This window comes from Diplotaxodon limnothrissa, linkage group LG17 (genome assembly GCF_057381915.1).
Source record: "Diplotaxodon limnothrissa isolate DT_005_m linkage group LG17, D_limnothrissa_male_GT1.1, whole genome shotgun sequence".
NCBI lineage: Eukaryota > Metazoa > Chordata > Actinopteri > Cichliformes > Cichlidae > Diplotaxodon > Diplotaxodon limnothrissa.
The window spans coordinates 25528599-25546881 of NC_140612.1; the positions used below are offsets into that span (position 1 = coordinate 25528599).

General features: G+C 41.7%; 1 protein-coding gene across 3 annotated transcripts in view; it reads right to left on the bottom strand.

The window, feature by feature from the left end:
* pawr (PRKC, apoptosis, WT1, regulator) overlaps positions 1 to 17712 on the bottom strand; it is a 71045-nt gene extending 53333 nt beyond the window's left edge. Inside the window, exons 1-2 of one of the 3 annotated variants that reach the window (XM_085376441.1) lie at positions 17648 to 17712; positions 16711 to 17412 (exon numbers count right to left, since the gene is read on the bottom strand). In XM_085376441.1, the coding sequence (XP_085232567.1) occupies positions 16711 to 17277 (567 nt within the window). In that variant the 5' untranslated portion in view covers positions 17278 to 17412; positions 17648 to 17712. Of the gene's footprint in view, positions 1 to 16710; positions 17416 to 17647 lie in introns of all 3 variants that reach the window. The other 2 variants (XM_085376443.1, XM_085376440.1) reach the window with 2 other exon arrangements.
* Between the last annotated feature and the right edge of the window lie 571 nt (positions 17713 to 18283).

Here is an 18283-nt window from a genome sequence, read left to right on the forward strand (position 1 = left end):
CTAGTGGTAACCCATGAAGCTCTTTTCTAAAAAGAGGGGCTTGTGTCATTTTTCGGACTTGCTCCCAGAACAAAATTACTGGGTTTGCACGAGAGGTTAGTGAGTGTGGTCTCTACTTATGCATCTACCCTTGGCAAAACAGCTAAATTTATTGAAATATAGTGAGGTGACAAAATTCATCATGATCGGTGGAGGGGAGGTCATCAAATGTAATCTTTATTGGGGGAACGTTAAAAGGGAGGACCAACACTGAGCTCACTCAATATAATTCAGTGCTGAACTAGAGAATTTGAACTCACTATATTACTGTAAATGTATGTTTCTTAGCTAGTGTTAAGCATACCTAACCTAAGACTTAAAAACAAAAAACAGGAAACACGTGTAGCAAGTTAAACAGGCTGAAGACTTGCGTCACTATGGGAATCACATGTGTCTGTGTCTTTTAATGCAAGAAATATAGATCTATTAAGTTTTGACGTCTTCACTTCTGCATTGTTAGAGGCACTTATGTTACATTTACAGCCTTTTGGATATATAACTATGCTCAACTTTGTAGCTAACAAAGCACCACCAAAAACACCTACACCTACCCAGTATTTTCTTTCCATTTTTTTGTTTGGTAAAAGCTGCTTTAATTCTGTTACTTTGAACCACAAAGGTCACTAAAATACTCCAGGATACCTTACAGCTCCAATCTGCATTCGCCTAAAAATGTGACGTTCCTGCCTACAGCTCAATTTTGTGATAAGGCAGGTGCACTTGGATGCAAACATCATGCCTATTGTGAGAATCATGAAGCTCCTACACAAAACGCTGAGTTTACATTCAGGAATTTCTCAAATAATTTCCAAGAGAACATGCCAGGCTCTCTCTCCCTCTCTCTCTGGATAATATTGAGGCAACTGTTTGCACTTGATTGGGTGACCTTTGAGGCTGACACGAGGAAGATAAATCCAGCCCTGTGGACAGAGAGCGCTGGTAACACAGACCCATTCATCGTGTCCCGGACAGCTCCACATTTAGCTACTGGACCAGCGGTAAAAAACGGGGAGGGAGAGCGAAAAAATAAAGATGAGGAGAAAGAGAGGGCACATGGGCCACACACACAGTTATACCTCATGTTTACTTATGAGCTTGAAGCCTGAAATCGTTAGACGCAAACAAATGGCGGTGCATCCATGCAGGCTCGAGGACTGATTTGCTAATGAGCTGTTTGAGGAGATAGCAGAGGACAGTGGGGTTTTTATTAGAACTGGAGAAGAAGCGAGAGCAAACAGAAATAGGAAAATAAACCTAAAGGGTACAGAGACCAAATACCAGAAGAAAAATGAAATGCAGAAAAGAAAAGGACCAGACAGAAAGCAAAACAAGGAGCTGCTGGTGGAAAAGCGGGATTGGCTGTAAAAAGCAAAAGCATACAATCATGGCTTGTGATGAAAATCCAATCTGTCACACTGATGAGAAGTTTCATTGGCTATGAATCTTTTAGGACTCCATCAGCGCCACAGGCAAAGGTTAATACCTAGAGAAGGAGAGAAGCCTCGAAGACACCTCGATGCTAAAATCTGCCACTCTGACAGGCTTCAACTAAAAGAACGACTGAAACGCGTCTGCAGCCGTCCATTCAACTTTCACTCAGAGGTGTTACGACCAGACGCCAACAAGTAGAAACCACCAAATAAAGCTACACTTTTTAAATCAATAAAGATAAATAAAGATATAGCTTTTAAAGAACAAACATAGCGGTCTCAATTATTCCACTGCTGGAATCGGCTTGGCTCATAGTTTACATCACCGAGCCTGGTGATGCAAAATTAAAGGGGTGAGCGCACAGACCCCTGAGGAAAATAACATGGAAGAAATTACATGGTCTGTCTGCACTTTACTGAGTGTTTCATAACAAGTGGTTGTCTTCTAGTGCATTGCAAATCATGTTTGCCAGCCGTCCTCAGTTACTGGGAATAGAGTGAAAAGCCCCGATTTGTTGATACTTTTTTGAAAGTATCACCTTAAAAAGGTTTTAAATTTTGTTTTCATATTTTTAAAATATTCACTTTATGCTTTAAAGCATCGTGACAACTCATCAGCCTGATTAGACGAGAAAAGAGAAAGATGATTGGTCCCGGTCTGTGAAGATCGGAGATCAGAGAACAAATCACGGCGTCTACATCCCACTCTGTGCCGTGACCTTCCTGTCCGATAATGACAGGCATCTTAAATGAATTTACCCGACATGCTTTATGTGTGAATTCAGAGAGTACGTTTGTATAACACAGACACAATTTAACAGTGGCAAACAGATGTTTCAGCTGCAATATGAAGCCTGTTTGTCATAGAAAGCGGGGAAACAGACAAACAGAAAAAATATTTATGATCAGTCTGACTTGAAAACAGGTTACAAAATCAACATCAAGGAGAATCTTGCCCAATAAGCACAGATGACGTAGTTATCGAGGCAGGGTTAAAAGCACCTCGGACAAAACAGCTTGAGCAACGTCAAAGAAAAACACAGCAAGGGTCGATATGAATCCGACATAGCTCTAATGATTCATGCTGACATTATGTTTAAAAGAGAGCAGAAAGACCAAGAAGTGACGCAAATCTTTTTCCTCCTTTTTAAACAGTTGTTGAGCGCGTCTGACAACGTGTTGGTTCTACTAAAAAAAATAAAAAATTAAAAAAAAGAGCGAGTCTCATCCCAAGTCCAAAGTTCAAAACACAAGGAGAATGGATATGACAAAAATCTGTTTTTCCCACCAAATATTGCCAACGCCACAGAATCGGACCTCTGCACTCTACCAAGAAACCAAAGGTGACGAGGTCAGCACAGCCGTCTCACAGCAAGGAGATCCTGGGTTCAAATCATGCTGCATGGAGTCTCTATAGGTAATCCAGCTTCTTCCCACAGTCCAAAGACATGTATGTTAGGTTAACTGGCAGCTCTAAATTAGCTTTAGCATCAGTTTGACTGTTAGCCTGTCCATGGTGTAACTGTGAGTCTCTCTGCTGTGTGCTGCTGATAGTCCTCTGAGTTATTCTGCATGTCTCAGAGTGGACACTTGGGTTCTACATCTTGCTACATTACCGAAAGTACAGCACAAGTTTCCACCAAGCGTTTATCCACCTAAAACCAAAGACAGCTGAAAAAAGTCACACCGAAACAGCTGCTGAATCATTACTCATCTAGAAACAGTAGCAAGATGCTTCAACCTCTTCTGGTGATGGTGGGTGAGGCAGGCTGGGTCAGAACATTGGCAACAAAAGATGACACGTCGGCAGTAGGAAAATGTCATTAAGCCAATTATGGCTAAGTCATCTCATAAAACACATGAATCCTCTGCTTGTTGGTCAAACGACTTCACAATCAATTAAAGAGTGCTGTATGTAAACTGAAAAGGATCGAGAGGATTTCTCTCTTCTGTTAGGCAAAGACCGACCTCTGATCAGTCTTTCTTTTTGGTTAGTGGACCTGCATTCATGTCGGCCAGTCCAGATGCATTTGTCAAAGTATTGCTAAGAAGTCATGATGCTTTATTCCAGAAACTGTAGTTGAAAATGCAAATGTTTGTTTGCATGTCACTCCACTGTATGGAAGTTGATCAATATATAATTGGAATAGTCATAACCCCTTCTTTACTTTTACTACCTTTAAAACTAATGTATTTATTGCTCTAACAAAATATGCATTTTATAAATTGTGTGGCAGAGCGTTTCCTCCATCTGGAAACTCTCCAGTCTTCCTGATTATGCTTCTCATTTTATGATAATTTTGTTAACTGGATAAATGCCTATACTGCAGCTTAGGCTGTTAAATATGAGGCATTCTACTGTGTAAAAACAAATGCACAATAGTCCCCTTCAGTTCATAAAAGTTTATTAGTTTTTTACGATGGTAGCAGAACACTTTGGTGGCCGAGCTGTGCTCAAGTTCACTGTGGTGAAAATCTTGAAAATATTTGCTCATTACTCACTAAAGCAATGCATCCAGCTATTAACTGGCTGGTCTTACAAACTGCACCGCATACTTTAACTCTGAGGGCTCAAAATGAAGAAAAAGAATGCACACTCCACGTCTGCACTACACAACAGACCCTCAAATGTATATTTTCCAAGTCAACAAGAGGAGAGCCTTTTGTAAGTAGCATTGTGTCCCAAAGTGGCACACTGCCTTGGTAAACACAACTGTACACACACGTTCAAGAGGATGTTGACACACAAAGACACTCGAGCTTCAAGGCAGATGCATGAGAGCAGGTAAGGCCTTCTTTCAACTGAAGCCAGTTTCTGGCTTCTCTCTTGTGGAGGAAAGCTTAAAGATCAAGGCTTCATGCGTTTGGCAGTTTAGAGCCACATATTTGTTCAATTTCAAGGGTTCAACTGCGTGCATTCCTTGCCCCTTTCACTGAGCCATGTTTTCAATACTGTGTCCTTTTGAAGTGTGACTTTCTGTGGCCCGTGTGCATCTTTTCAAACAGCCATGCGTCGGGAGAATATCCTTCGCAGCTATCTGACTTTCAGTAGAAAGTTGAAAATTAATTCAATCCGTTGGTATTTCTACTGCAGCCAAAATTACCACATAAATCCTCACACAACTTGTTCTAATAAATATTATTTGTTTTCATTCAAGGGCAACCCATGTGCCAAGAGCACCACTGAAGTTTCATATTAAAATATGCATTTTTGCAGTTCTGTTTATGAAAATTAAGTTTGTCCTCTTTGCGGTGAGAAAAGACGAGAAAACCTGCCAAACAAAGCACTGGTAAGACTTGAAAACATCATCCTGTTCAGCAGCATTTCCCCGTCTAACTCCTCAACTTTCCCTCTTAAGCTCTGCAAACCGTAATCATGTTTGTCCATCATTTGTCGAGTGGAGGTTCGGCCACACGTGTTAAACCAGCTCCTCTGATAGCAGCGATGTTCACAGAGCAGTTTGAGTGAGTCCCGTGGTGACATAACCCAGAGGCAGTGCGTGAAACCTGTTAGACTGCAGACAAAAATCTGCCTGTTAGTGTGCATTCACTCATGCAAATATAACTGAGGCTTATTGTCCCCAATGCAATAAAACCACAGCGTGAGCAGAGCTATGGCTGTCTCTGGTCGAATCATGAATGAGGCTGGGCTCATTTCAGCCAAAGTGTACTTTGATATTTTAAATTTTAAATACTTTTGAGACTTAAGTGATGAGATGATAACAAAACCTGCTGAAAGGATACATTACTAGTTGAGTCTTTGGCATCTGAAAACTAACAGAGGTGCAACTTTACACTTGCAGTTAAATCTTTAACTTTGAGATCCACTGCTTCCTTACTTCCACATTCACAGCAAAGCTGCTAACAATCCTGGAAGTGCTTTTAACATCCAAGAACTGTTCTGTTCTGGGAAGTTTTGAAAACATGAACTTGATTGGACTTTTCTCAAACTATAAAAAACCGGAAAGTTTGTTGAAGATTGAGCTGAACTTTTAGAAACTATGTGCAGTATTTCCTCTCTGCTTTTATGTCGGAGTCTGTGCTGTTTGGGCATTTTCTGTAAATACCTAGCTACACTAATAAGTAGGGGTGCACAGATACTCGTATCGATATTGAACCGTTCGATACAGTGCTTTCGGTTCGGTACGCATATGTATCGAACAATACAAAATTTTTAATTTATTTTATCAACTTTCCTTCGGACGATGCTGTCTGTGTTGAGCGCTCAGTGGATCTGCGCTCGACAGTGCAGCCTAGGCGGAGTAGTCGAACGCAGATTCACTGAGCGCAGGGCAAGCTAGCCAGACAGAAGTTAAGCTCTCCTTGCAACATGGCAAATTGAACCTCCCCCACCCTCATTCAGATGTGGCGTTTGGAATTATTTTGGTTTTCATGTGACGTATGACCCTGAAGGTAAGCGCGTCATGGACTAAAGTAAAACTGTATGTTGGATGTGCCACGCAATGCTCAATTACATGGGTGGGAGCTAGTGTGTTAGCCGTCCAGCCCCACGCACGGGGCGATCGGCGGTAGCTCGTTAACGGAGATTTGCCGTGTTGTGGCGTTAACGTCATTTCAACGAGATTTACGCTGACAGCACTAGTGGGAACACAACAAATATGACTGCACATTTACACCGACATCATCCTAGTGCAAAGACAAGTGGAAGCAGACAAAAACAACAAGCAGGCATGCTACAAACTTTACCCGAGTCATTTAGACAGCCGTTAGCACATGATTCTCCTTATGGGGACCTGATATGTTTAATATGCTGCTGAGAATATAGCCCAGAAGAAGCGGATAGTATAGCTTTTATTTTGGAAAGAGCCATTTCTCTGTAATAAACTCTCTTTTCCAAAGATGCTGTACTGTGACTGAGCCTTTTCTGAATTCTCTAACGTACATAAGAAACAGCACAAATAATTATGCAATCAGTATTATAGCACATGCCTGTTTACATTTTTCCATTGCTACTTCAGTTGGAGCTTGCATCAGTTTGTATGGCGTGATTAAACATCATGCTAGCTACTTTAACCTAATATCAAAAAGACCAAACAACGCTGCACAACTGAACTGAGGAAATGTAAAATCTGTCCATTTAAAAAGAGACACTGCATCTCTCCTAACTTTAAGGCAACATTAAACCGTGCAATACTCTTCACCCATGACTGTATTTCCTCCTGCGCGTCCAATCTCATTGTTAAGTTTGCAGATGACACTACAGTGCTCGGACTTATATCCAACAATGATGAGACAAACTATAGGACAGAGGTGCAACAACTAGAGTCATGGTGCCACGACAATAACTTGGTCTTAAACACCAAAAAGACCAAGGAGATCATTGTAGATTTCCGGAAGAGGGGTCATAACAACCATCTGCCTCTCTTCATTGGCAGTGAGGCGGTGGAGAGGGTGAGCAGTTTTAAATTCTTGGGGGTAACTGTGACCGAGGACCTGTCCTGGGGCAACCATATCACCTCAGTTGTACGGAAGGCCCAACAGCGCCTCTACTACCTGAGGAGACTGCGGAGCGCACACATTCCCAGATCTCTGATGTTGAACTTCTACAACTGTGCCATCAGCAGCGTTCTGACGTATGGATTTCTAGTGTGGTTCCCCAGCTGCACCAAGGCCGATCAGCAAGCACTCCAGCGGGTGGTGAAAGAAGCTGGCAGAATTATTGGAACAAGTCTGCCAGAGATCAGTAATATCTTCCCCACTCGCTGTCTGAGGAGGGTGCACAGTATCCTGCGGGACCAACATCACCCTGCGCGCCACCTTTTCCATCTGCTGCCCTCAGGGAGAAGGTACAGGTCTATACAGGCCAGAACATCCAGACTGGCCAACAGCCTGTATCCACAGGCTGTGAGGCTCCTGAACTCTCTGCCCCCCTCTCACGGACAATAACCATATCCAACTTCTTAATAGCAATGAACTGGTCTGCATTGGTGCATCATATCTTTATTCTCTTCCCCCTCCTGCCCCCCCCCCCCTCTTTCTTAAATAGATAACTATCATATCTGATATCATATCTCACAGTACAATAATATTGAATGGGTTGCATTGTTGTATTTTGTCATGTTTCTCAGGTCTTTGTCTGAATTTCTACGAACATTATTGCTAAGGATTGTCTTATTGCATTGGAGTCACACTGGGTTAAATATGTACACTTGGGTTTTAAGGGGTATTTATTATTTTCTTCTTTTTTTTGGGTTGTATGGAAGCCCCAAACGCAATTTCATTGTTCTTGACAATGACAATAAATAAATAAATACCAAATACCATACAGGAAAAAGGTAGTCTGAAATATCTTGTCAATGTAGAGCACAGACCAAAGGATTCAGAAGCTACAAAATGTGACCCAGACTCTAAAATAGAAGAGAGTGGGAAAGGGAGGCTGGGGTCTCCAAGTAATTCTACTTTAATGAATACAAACAGACGAGCTCCCAAATGCCTACACAGAGCGGCCTGATTAGGGCTGACTCACAAATTCTCCACAGTCGTCAGCAAACACACAGGAATGTCCGACAAGTAGGTTACACACTGCAGACGCACCAAGTCACAACATTCGCCTCCTCGTTTGGTCCCCAATTTTGTTTCTTAACACCCCCTGCTAGGTTAGCGCTGTATGTGTGTCCGCATGTGGTCAAACCAGCGAGATCCCCTGCAGCAAAGTACAGAGTGATCCCCAACAACTACACAACGGAGGGAGGCTTGTTTCTAAGAAGCGGAAGCATGAAACCGATTATCGTTTATCTGTGCGTGCCTCCACGCACACAAAAACAAAGTGCACTTTTATAAACTGCATGCCAGTTACTGTAACACACACCAGATCTTGTTTGTTTTCTCAGCTTAAATGCTGGTAATGAAGACAAAAATAAAGGAAATGAATTATGACATAGGCTCTGCAATACGCTGATATAAATGTCAAACAAAAAGGTGCAAAATTACTGAGTAAAGAGAGAGACGTGAACTTTAAAGCCAAAACAATGTCCCGAACCGAAGGTCAGATGAGGACGAGGCTATTCACTCTGACATCGTTTTGTGCCTGCAGAGAAAACAGTCAGGATGGATTCTGTTAAACACTTGCATGGCTTATGGATGGTGGGTACTCAGTTAAACGGCCTTTACCACATTTGACCAGTACAAACGCCACACCATTGATCATTTTCTGCTCTATTCAGCAGCTTGTTTTGAAATTCCAGGCTGACACGAATACAACAATACGTCAATTGATCGCAAACTTCTCCATCCTGGATATGCGCACACTCAAGAGTTAAAGATTAGCCAGAAAGATAGCAGAAGACTCTCAAGCAGAATCAACACGTTTCACTGTGTGTAAAAACAAATCTGCATCAATGGACATCAGTGCTCAGGCTGATTGTATCACCTACATCTGATCACATTTGTGAGAAAGTTCAGTGAGGTCTCGACTTATAGCAGAGCCGGCCTCCAGGCAAACATGCAGGGTGGCTTTCACCTCACAAGATTTAGACTGATTCTGCATGACCGTGCATTCCTGTGCACGCTGCGCAGGGGGTATGTCGTTCTTCAGTAATAATCTACAAAGTCCCTGAACCCACATAACTAAAGAGCAGTGACCTAGATAAAAGATAGTTTGAACTTTGTGTGCAGATTGCAGCAAAACTCCAAAAGTAAATGTCAAACTGAAAAGGCAAGTGATCTTTTAATGTCTGAAATGAACAGACTACTAACGGGATGGTCCAATTTTTAGTGACATCTTGCAGTTTTAAGTCAGTCACAATTCTTGTGTTTTGTCCCTCTCAAGCAGAGTGAAACTGTCATGTATGGTCATTTATGTAATTATATATGGCAGAATTTGCAGTCGTACAGTGCTTGATAATCCAATATGGCTCTCCTACCAGTAATGATAGATGGATGGTTTCATATAAGGTTGTAATTTTACTTGCTTTGTGACCTTTTTTCCCCTCAATTTGTTTGTTTTTGTTTTATTTGTTCTCACAACAAGTAATTCCGCCAAGAGAGTTTGAAGTTTTATCCCATTTTTGAAACCAAGCCCAAAGTCTCATAACAAATGTCCACAATGTACTCTCTGGTAAGAGTTTACATTCAGTTAACGGCTGAGCTGAACGTACCAAAATAACAGAGTTTACTTTTTGTTAATGATCTAATCAAGATAAAGCAATCAGACCTGTGGTAAACAACAGTGTTACACCCTCCAAACCAGGGGCGCCAAACTCATTTTACATCGTTGGCCACATACAGCCCACTTTGATCCCAAGTGGGCTGGACCAGTGAAAATATCTCATGGAATCAATCTGAGATATTTTAATATATGTATATTAAAAGAAGTGCAATTTAAAACATCTCAGTTTTTCCACATGATAAAGAAATGCTGCTTTGGCCCTAAATTTTAAGACATATGTAAATTTACAGAATACTTCTGTTAGCTCATTGAGCTCACCGTTCTGAAATTAAAAATCTATAGTTTTTTTACTAATTGCAAAGACATTTTTAGCTCTGTTTTTTGTGAACCTGCTGTTAAAAATCAAACATTTCTATAGCAGACAGTGGGAAAACAGGAACCTTGTTATTTAATGGTTTATCCATTTTAAAAGTGTTTATCTTTATCAGTAGAAAAGGCTATAAAACTTAAGAAAACGCAGTTTAAAGTGTAAAATGAATGTCCTCTTTCACGTTTTTCAAATCCAGGTTGAGCCAGTGGGCCAGAATGGCCCTCAATTCTGGCCCCCGGGCCTTATGTTTGACACCGCCGCTCTAAGCAAACTAAGGCGGGGGGGGGGGACAAAAACAAAAAATCTATTTGGAAGATTTGTTGATGGCCAGTTGTACGAGAAAGCACATGTGGTTTCTTTACACCCATCTCCTAAATGTAAGCAGATATGAATCAGTAGCAAAGTGTTACTGCCGTCTGTTTGAAAGTACACAAATTTATACACTCATTCTACTTTCAGGACTTTAAACATTCTGTTTAAAATCCTTTTGGTTTCTTTTAATGATTTATCAATGATTTTAACTGTACAAACAGTCATAAATTCTCTGACCAAAGACCAAGTTATAAATGTACACACACACACACACACAGTAACATTTCCATCTCACAGCCTGTTTAACACTGATCTGATGCCTTCTGACAGCATAATGGCTGCTCACCTGGTCAGAGGTCACTTTAATGGGAGCAAGCATTTATGTAACAGTCTTACAAACTGAGCTAACCCATGTGTCACAGCCCATTACAAGGGTGCTGTGTGCTTTATGTGGTGTTGATAGGTGCCTGGTGGGTTGGTAAAGACTTCATCGTGGAAGCAGATCAGCTCCTTCCTTCCTTTGCTGAGGCCACAGACAAGGGCTTTTGTAAACAATTCAAAATGCTCTCCTTGGAAACTGGTGCTTCTCGCTTGGAGGAACTTCACTTTTACGAACACGTGCTTTAATTAAACAGGTTAGCATTCCTGCTGTTCAACCAACAAATGAAAAGGAGGAAACAAAACACCCGGCCCAAATAGCCCAATGCTTACCTAAGCCTATGATAAAATCCCTGTGGTATTTACTGTGATGATGTGACCTTGTTTGGAGAAGGTTTTAAACACCAAGTGAAGCACACTCCACCCCATGCAAATTTACATTCTTGCATGCTTTTGTCCAGCTGTGAACTGAGAGCCTTTAATAAGCAAACTACTGCAGACTTTAATTTCTACTGTCAGTTTATTGCAGCTTTAAACTTTAGCCAACTTTTTTGTGCCTTGCATTTACTGAACTGCACATTTTAGGTCACTTCAACTATAACAAGCTTGAAGAGCCAAAAGTCAAAGATTCTTTTAAATTTAAAGTTTAAATTCTGTTTGTGGCAGTTTGCATTCATTTCCACAAAACAACCAAAACTTTATTCAAAGAGAAATATCAGCAACTTTCCCAACTGTGACTCCATTTGTTATGCAGATGAAAGTTAACTCAACGGTCTTGGACTGCAGCCGGCAATGACCAGATAACTTGCATAGCAATTATAAACCTATTTTCTTAACCGTTTTTTAAAAACAGAACATGGACAAGAACATAGACCTGGAGTTTGCCCAACTCACTGGAGAGGCAGCTAAATAATACTTAAGACTGGCACATTAGTAAACTGCCCACCTTGTAAGGAAGGAAACATAAGGACCAAAGCTAGCCAAGTCACTTTAACTTTCAAAATAAGAGCAAGGAAATTGTCCGGCAGTGAAGCGTGCAGTGAAAAGTTTTATATGCATTGATTCTACAGAGGAAAGAAACTTTATAGATATTTTGTCACAATTCTCATCTTGATCCGTTAACTGATTTTTATGAAATTTTAAATCTGTTAAATGTCATTTTCTAGCATAAAAATTATGGCTTGATCACCATGGTGATGGTGATGATGGCGATGTTGTGCTGAGCAAAAACTGCCTATTTTCCTTGTAATGTTTTATAAGGTCACATGCTCTATTTTCAGTTTTTCCTCAAATATGTTAAAAGAAAAAAAAAAATCTGCTGATCTTCATCCATTCTGTGAAACCAATTTTAAACATTTTCTCTGCATCTGGATTTGGGTTGGAAGGAACCAAACGTCTGCCCTCAGCATGGCCCTTCTCCAAACTTTCACCCTTCAATGAACTTCACCAAAGAACAAAATGGAGCAGAAACTAATTTGGGAACAAACAAGGCAGGGGTGTTTGAATTTAAGGTATTTGCTGATTAATGTCAGTGCAGACTGTATCTGTGAGAGCAGATGAAAGAACCAATGCCAAAACTCAACTGTGCACGAGCCCAATTTGAGTTGCACCACACTGCACTTCATATACAGTTATATACACTTTATCCTGAAACAGTTTTATTGTGTATCCTGACACGCACATGGATTTTTGGTGAAATTTCCATGTGGAAGGAATTCAGATGAAGTGTTTGAATAGACTACAGCTCGCTCTCCGTGAACTCTGTGCAGCTCTGGATGCCTGTGACTGATGTGCTGATTAGCTCAGTTTGAGGTGTGTCCTTTTGTCTGCACCATTTTTAGTTCTCAGTAATGTGTCATGTGATGCAAACACAAAATATCTCTGTGTTTTTCCACATATTCACAACAGGTCTGTTGCTAAACCTGCATTTGCTGCAGGTGCCATTTCACAAGTTGCTCCTGACTGGTAGTGCAGGAAACCTAAGTACACCCTTACTGCTGCCATAGAAATCAAGATATTAAGTAGCAACCAGGTGCTACTAGTCAACTGTCCTGAATTAACCGATCACCTGGAAGCGTGAGCACCTCTATAAAAGCAAAAATTTTGGCAGTTTGTAGAGCTGGAACATTCAGGTGTGAATGAACATGATGTCACAACTTTCCCAGGAGTGGGCGTCCCCACAAATTCACACCTAGGTCACACCCAGACTGTGCAATACCTGGAGAAAATAATAATAATAATAATAATCATCATCATCGCAGACTCTACGCGCCTCAGCATGTAAAACATTAATCTTCGTGACAGCCAAGAAAAAGACGGAACAAGTATGGCTTGTTTGGAAGAGTTGCTTTCTTTAGAAATCTTTAGTTTAGCATTTATTAGCTTCAGTGAAGGAAGAGTTAAGAAATCTCAATCTTAATAAGCAGATGCTTCCCTTATCATTTCATCATTGTTGCACAGGTGAATTTGGCCAAACTGACTAGGATTAAATCGAAAGACTAGTTGCAAGTGCATAATATCATTGTAATTGGTTCTTTTGAGCCATTTTCAGTTGAAAACACATTTTTCCTACAACCTAGTTTAGTTTAATTTTAATTAGTCATGTCTGGTTCATGTGTTAACAGGTTAACATGAGTTTGTACGAAGCCTAAAGTGTATTAACAACTCTGTGGTGTCACAAATAACTAAGTTAAACAGGGAGCCCTCTTGTCTCCTGTATCATCCCATCGCCAGAGTGTTAACTGCGTGAGCACTCGGTCCAGCATTGCACCTTAAACCTGTTGACCTCCTTTTCAATGACGCTGCAGACAAATAGCTGCGAGGGGCCGGATAGCTCCACGCTCCCCAGCAGTGTTTGTGGAGCAGACTCAGTCATGTACATGAAACACAAAGTTCACTGGCTGGAGCGGCAGACCACAACCTCATAACTCTCAGAGGTCATGCATTTTTTTAAAAAAAGCAACGGCACAATGAGCGACATGACTCATCACCACAAGACTGCAGGCAGCGTGACCTGATGGGAAACGTGCTTACATCACAACCCAAAACATTTTAAGATGAGAGAACTCACTGAATCTAAACTCTTGTTTTCGCATTCCTCAGACACATACAATGTGCTGTGCAGGTCAAAGGTCAGCATCGGCAACAATGCCCTCGGACCCGCAGGAGTGAGCAGGGTGAGAGAAAGGAGACACCGTCCCGGCTCGCTGGACGAGGTACTGACTGATGCAATGCAGAGCTGGGAGCTTTTATCGGGCCATTATGGCCTCAACAGGCAGAAGATTGGGTTCCCAGGATGCTATGAAATCCCGCTCAGCAGCTATTATGCTGCACAGAACGAGCGGGGAGATAATCCCAGGCATCTCTATTCACACCTGTCCACTAATATTCACATCACAAAGGCAGCTTGTGTGAGCAAGTCTTCATTTGCATAGTTTGGTGTGTCCCCCCCCCCCCCCCCCCCCCCAATCCAACAGGAGGAGAAAAGAGAAAACTTTTCACAAAAGGAGTCCATCTGCCGGGCAACCGGTTTCTGGATTTTTGTGTTTCCATCTGTGTGCAAAGCTCACAGGATCTCAAACCATGAGATAAAGCTTCCATAATTAAAGCTGGATTATAAAACTTACAGTTGGGTAAACATTACTTTTAAATGGTGACACAATGCCAAAAAACTTAGAATATTAAGAAGAATATTAAACTAAAACAACAAAAGCACTACTTTTTTTTTTCAATACAGATAAAAAAGTAGGAGCTAGCGTCACTAATTCATCAATAAACAGAACAATACAACATCAAAAAACTTTAATTTTATATTTTTTGTAGAATCTGAGTGTTATATTTGAGTTAATGAGGTATACAGTAATTGAAAATCTTTACTTTTTCCTGAAGGGGTTACTGCACCAGAGGCAGTGCAGGAAATGACTTCAAACTGCAACTTTAGGAAGTCTGAAAATACTCAAGACAAATTTAAGATGCTGGAGGTTGATTATAGGAGTACACCCTTTAATGGTGAACTCAAACCAGGCAAGTGTGCTCAAACCAAAGTCCAGTTCAGTAATGAGCGTTTATGCTTCATCGTGCTCGGTTCAGCCCACTAAAACAGATGAGATTGGGAATGGTTCACTGAACTCAGGCGCGGTAATCATCTGGTTTGATTGCACTTCCTTAAGACGAGCTGCTCCGTGCAGTATGACTGAAATGTGATAAATACATGAAGGCAGATGAGAGCACTGTACCCAGAAATAAACAAAAAAGCCTCAAAGTACAAAGAATCATGGCGTCCTCTGATCTGTGCACGAGCGCTTTTCTTTAACTGCAACAAATGCATTTACATAACTGACATAGCTGCCAAACAGATACGATCGTCTAAGCTGGTAACCGTCTGACCCTGCTGACCTTCTGAATAACTGGCACGGGTTTGCGAAAGCATCAGACACGTGTCAAAATGTCCCCGGGGATGCTCCTTCGAAATCACCGGCATAACTATAACGCGAAACACGTGCATTAATCTCATGTTACGCAGGTTTCTGATTGCCCGACTTGAGGAAAAGTTTGGCTTCCCATTCAGGAAATCTGTCACATTATATTTACCAGCAGAGGTACTTCAGCAGCTGAAGACAAAAGTCAAAGATTGATCTTTGGCTGCCTGCAGTCACCTGGGCTTTAGGTCTCCATTTGATCACCGCTAACGGAAGATAAGCGGACCAGTTTAATCACTGTTATCCAACTCCAGGTGACGACGCTTGACAAAGTATGATGATCACAACCTACCAATCAGAGTTGTGGAGTCAGATGAATACAAATGCTTTCAGCAATGAACCTTTTTTTAAACCTGCATAGTATTTGTCATTTTATTTAACAAATGTAGTGATCTGCCTTCAGCTGTTCATAATTAACTTTTAAATAACAATTAAAAAAAAACATTAACAGGAATTAGGTTATGTAAATAGTTTACAAGCACACTGGGCACAGTGTTGGACTGCAAGAACATCAGCATCACCATAGCACCCAAGTCTAGTGCACAGAAAACCTGCAGTTTCTTTCATTGGACACTTAAAGCTGAATTCAAAACCAGCAGGTACGTCCATCTTTTATACTCATACTCACTATACTTTTCGGGATAAGGACCTGCCTCAGGAAGTTCTACAAACTTTCTCAGACCACAGCACTTCCACTTCTTTCTCCCTCTTCCCCACTCACACAAATCAGCTCACCACCTCATCAGATCACCTCCTACCTCCCCCAATAATAGACGGTTCGCCCACTTTACTACATAATGAGCTGCCTATGGGCTCGATCTAGCATATCTGGCGCAGCCCAGAGTGCTGAAGCCCAGCATTACAGCCTGGCTTGTGACCAGTTTTCAAACAGCTTTGCTCGGCACTGCTGAGCACCTAATAACAGGATGTGAGGCTCCAACTGACAGGCTGGTCAAACTCCAAGTTGTGCTGCCCCAGGGGCATATTGTTCTGGGTGGCTATCAAATAGGAGAATGAAAGGTGGTCAGAATACCATCCCCTTACCAAAAAAGAAACCAACAAAAAACAAAAGGGTGGGCATCTATTCCGAGAATTTCTGTGTAATTTGAGTGTTTTTTCAGTGTTGGCCAAGCTTCATATCAGAGTTCCTGCATGTGTCTGAACCACAGGAATCGGCCAGGAGTGCGAGATGATTTAAATCCAATAACAATGAATGTGCAGCACACATACTGTACACCTCCACCCTCTCCCACCATCTGAGAACTGCTTTCATTTCTCTCCAGCAGAGGCTCGATTAAACCAGACACATGTATGGGAGGAATTTGGAGTGTAGGAAGGCAAGTGGTGTTCAAGTGCAACACACAGAAGCCACTATTTCCTTACAAAAAATAAAAATGCACAAGCATTAAGCATCCACCTATTTCCACATACAAGAGGCTAACTTTCACTAATACTTTTTTGGGAATACTTTTATTCCCAATAGAGAAAAAACATGACCAATCCCAAAATGGGCCTCCAAATTATACCCATTCTGATGCTAAGGTGAATCGCTGCCCTCTTTTTCCCCCGACTCACCTCATTGGATGGTATGTTCACGACACCTGTGGATCTCCTCTTTTCCCTTAACTTCCTCTTCTCGATCTGTCCTTTCCCCTTCCTGGCGCTGGGCCCGGTGCTCTTCTTCTCCTTGCCCTTGCTGCTGGGTGACGGGCTTTCCTTGTCACTGTCGTTGCAAGCCATGGGAGTAGAGTCCTGAGTCTTCTCCGGCTGAGGCAGGGCCTTCTTCAGGTTGCTTCCCGGCGTGGCTGAGGGTGTCACGGGGTGGTGCATTTCCTCCTCGGGCCTCTTTAGAGAAGTGCCAGAGGAGGACCGAGCAACCGCGTAGGAGGAGGGGTGGCAGTTCCCAGCGGAGGAGCTTCGGTCCGGGTTGCCGTTGTTGGTGAACTCGGTGGCCGAAGGAAGAGGAGGAGGAGATGGAGGAGGAACGGCGTTACGGCTGCTGTTTGTATTACTGGCACCCAAGGGAGTACCAGTGGCTGCGGCAATGTCCCCCAGCATTTTGGCTCTCATTTTCTCCCGTTTTGCCTTCCACTCCTCCAAAAAGTCCGTCGCGGCGCTTGACTTGAATCCGCCTGTGGCCATGATCCCTTTTTTCTGATAAGTTCAAAGTCGAAGGGAGGGGAAAAAAAGTAACTTAAAAGTTGAAGTTGATATGAATTTTCAGCTCTCGGTCGCTGTCCTAGTTGCACCACATTCCTCAAGTGATTAACTCGGGAGCTGCTGAAAGGTAGAATGAAAATAAAAAGTCAGGACAAGTAAACTTAGCTGTTCATTATGGAGGTGTTTTCACCTCCACCTCGCGATACTCAGCGTGCAGGACGGGTTTTGTTTAAAAAGAAAGTTTACAAAGTCCGTTTATCTCTAAGGTAACTTTCCGCCCGAAAGAAGAAAGTCAGAGTGTGGAGAAGTTGACGAGAGAACAACAAAGGTATAAATTCAGGTAGAAACCCACCTGAGTGGAGCTGTCTCGGTCGCTGAACTGCTCTTCACGGTCCAACCAGGTGTGCCCGAACTGCTGTAGTCTGCGGAGCTGGGACCCGCGGCGCTCGCTCTGCCCCTCTGAAAACACCGGCTTGAATCCCGAAAGTGGGCGAACACTTCCGACTAAAGCCGAAGCAGAGGAGGGGCGCTGTGTAATAACTCTTTACTGTTCCCACAGGTGCTTTCGGGTTTAAGGTCATTTGTTAAAGCTTTTACAATACTTATCGGCGATATTTCCATAAAGATAAAGGTTAATATAGTTAATTATTTTTATCATAACATTTCTGTATTTTCATGCTTCCTTATATGTAAGTTGTGTAAAGTGTACAAAGTTTCAAGCAGCTCAGATTCTTTTATTCTGCTTGTATATATTTATATCTTTTTTCAGTTTTAATTATCATATTATTATTATTAATATTATTATTTTTTTTTTTTACAATTGTTTCTGTTGTTTTTAAATCATTAGCTGGTTTATTTATCTAATTTATCTAATTTTGTATGTGGATACATATATATTTTCTGTTTGCCATTTGTTGTCATTGCACAGGGGAACATATTTCTTCACTGTGAATATGACAATAATTTTCTATAATTTTGAAAAGTATTT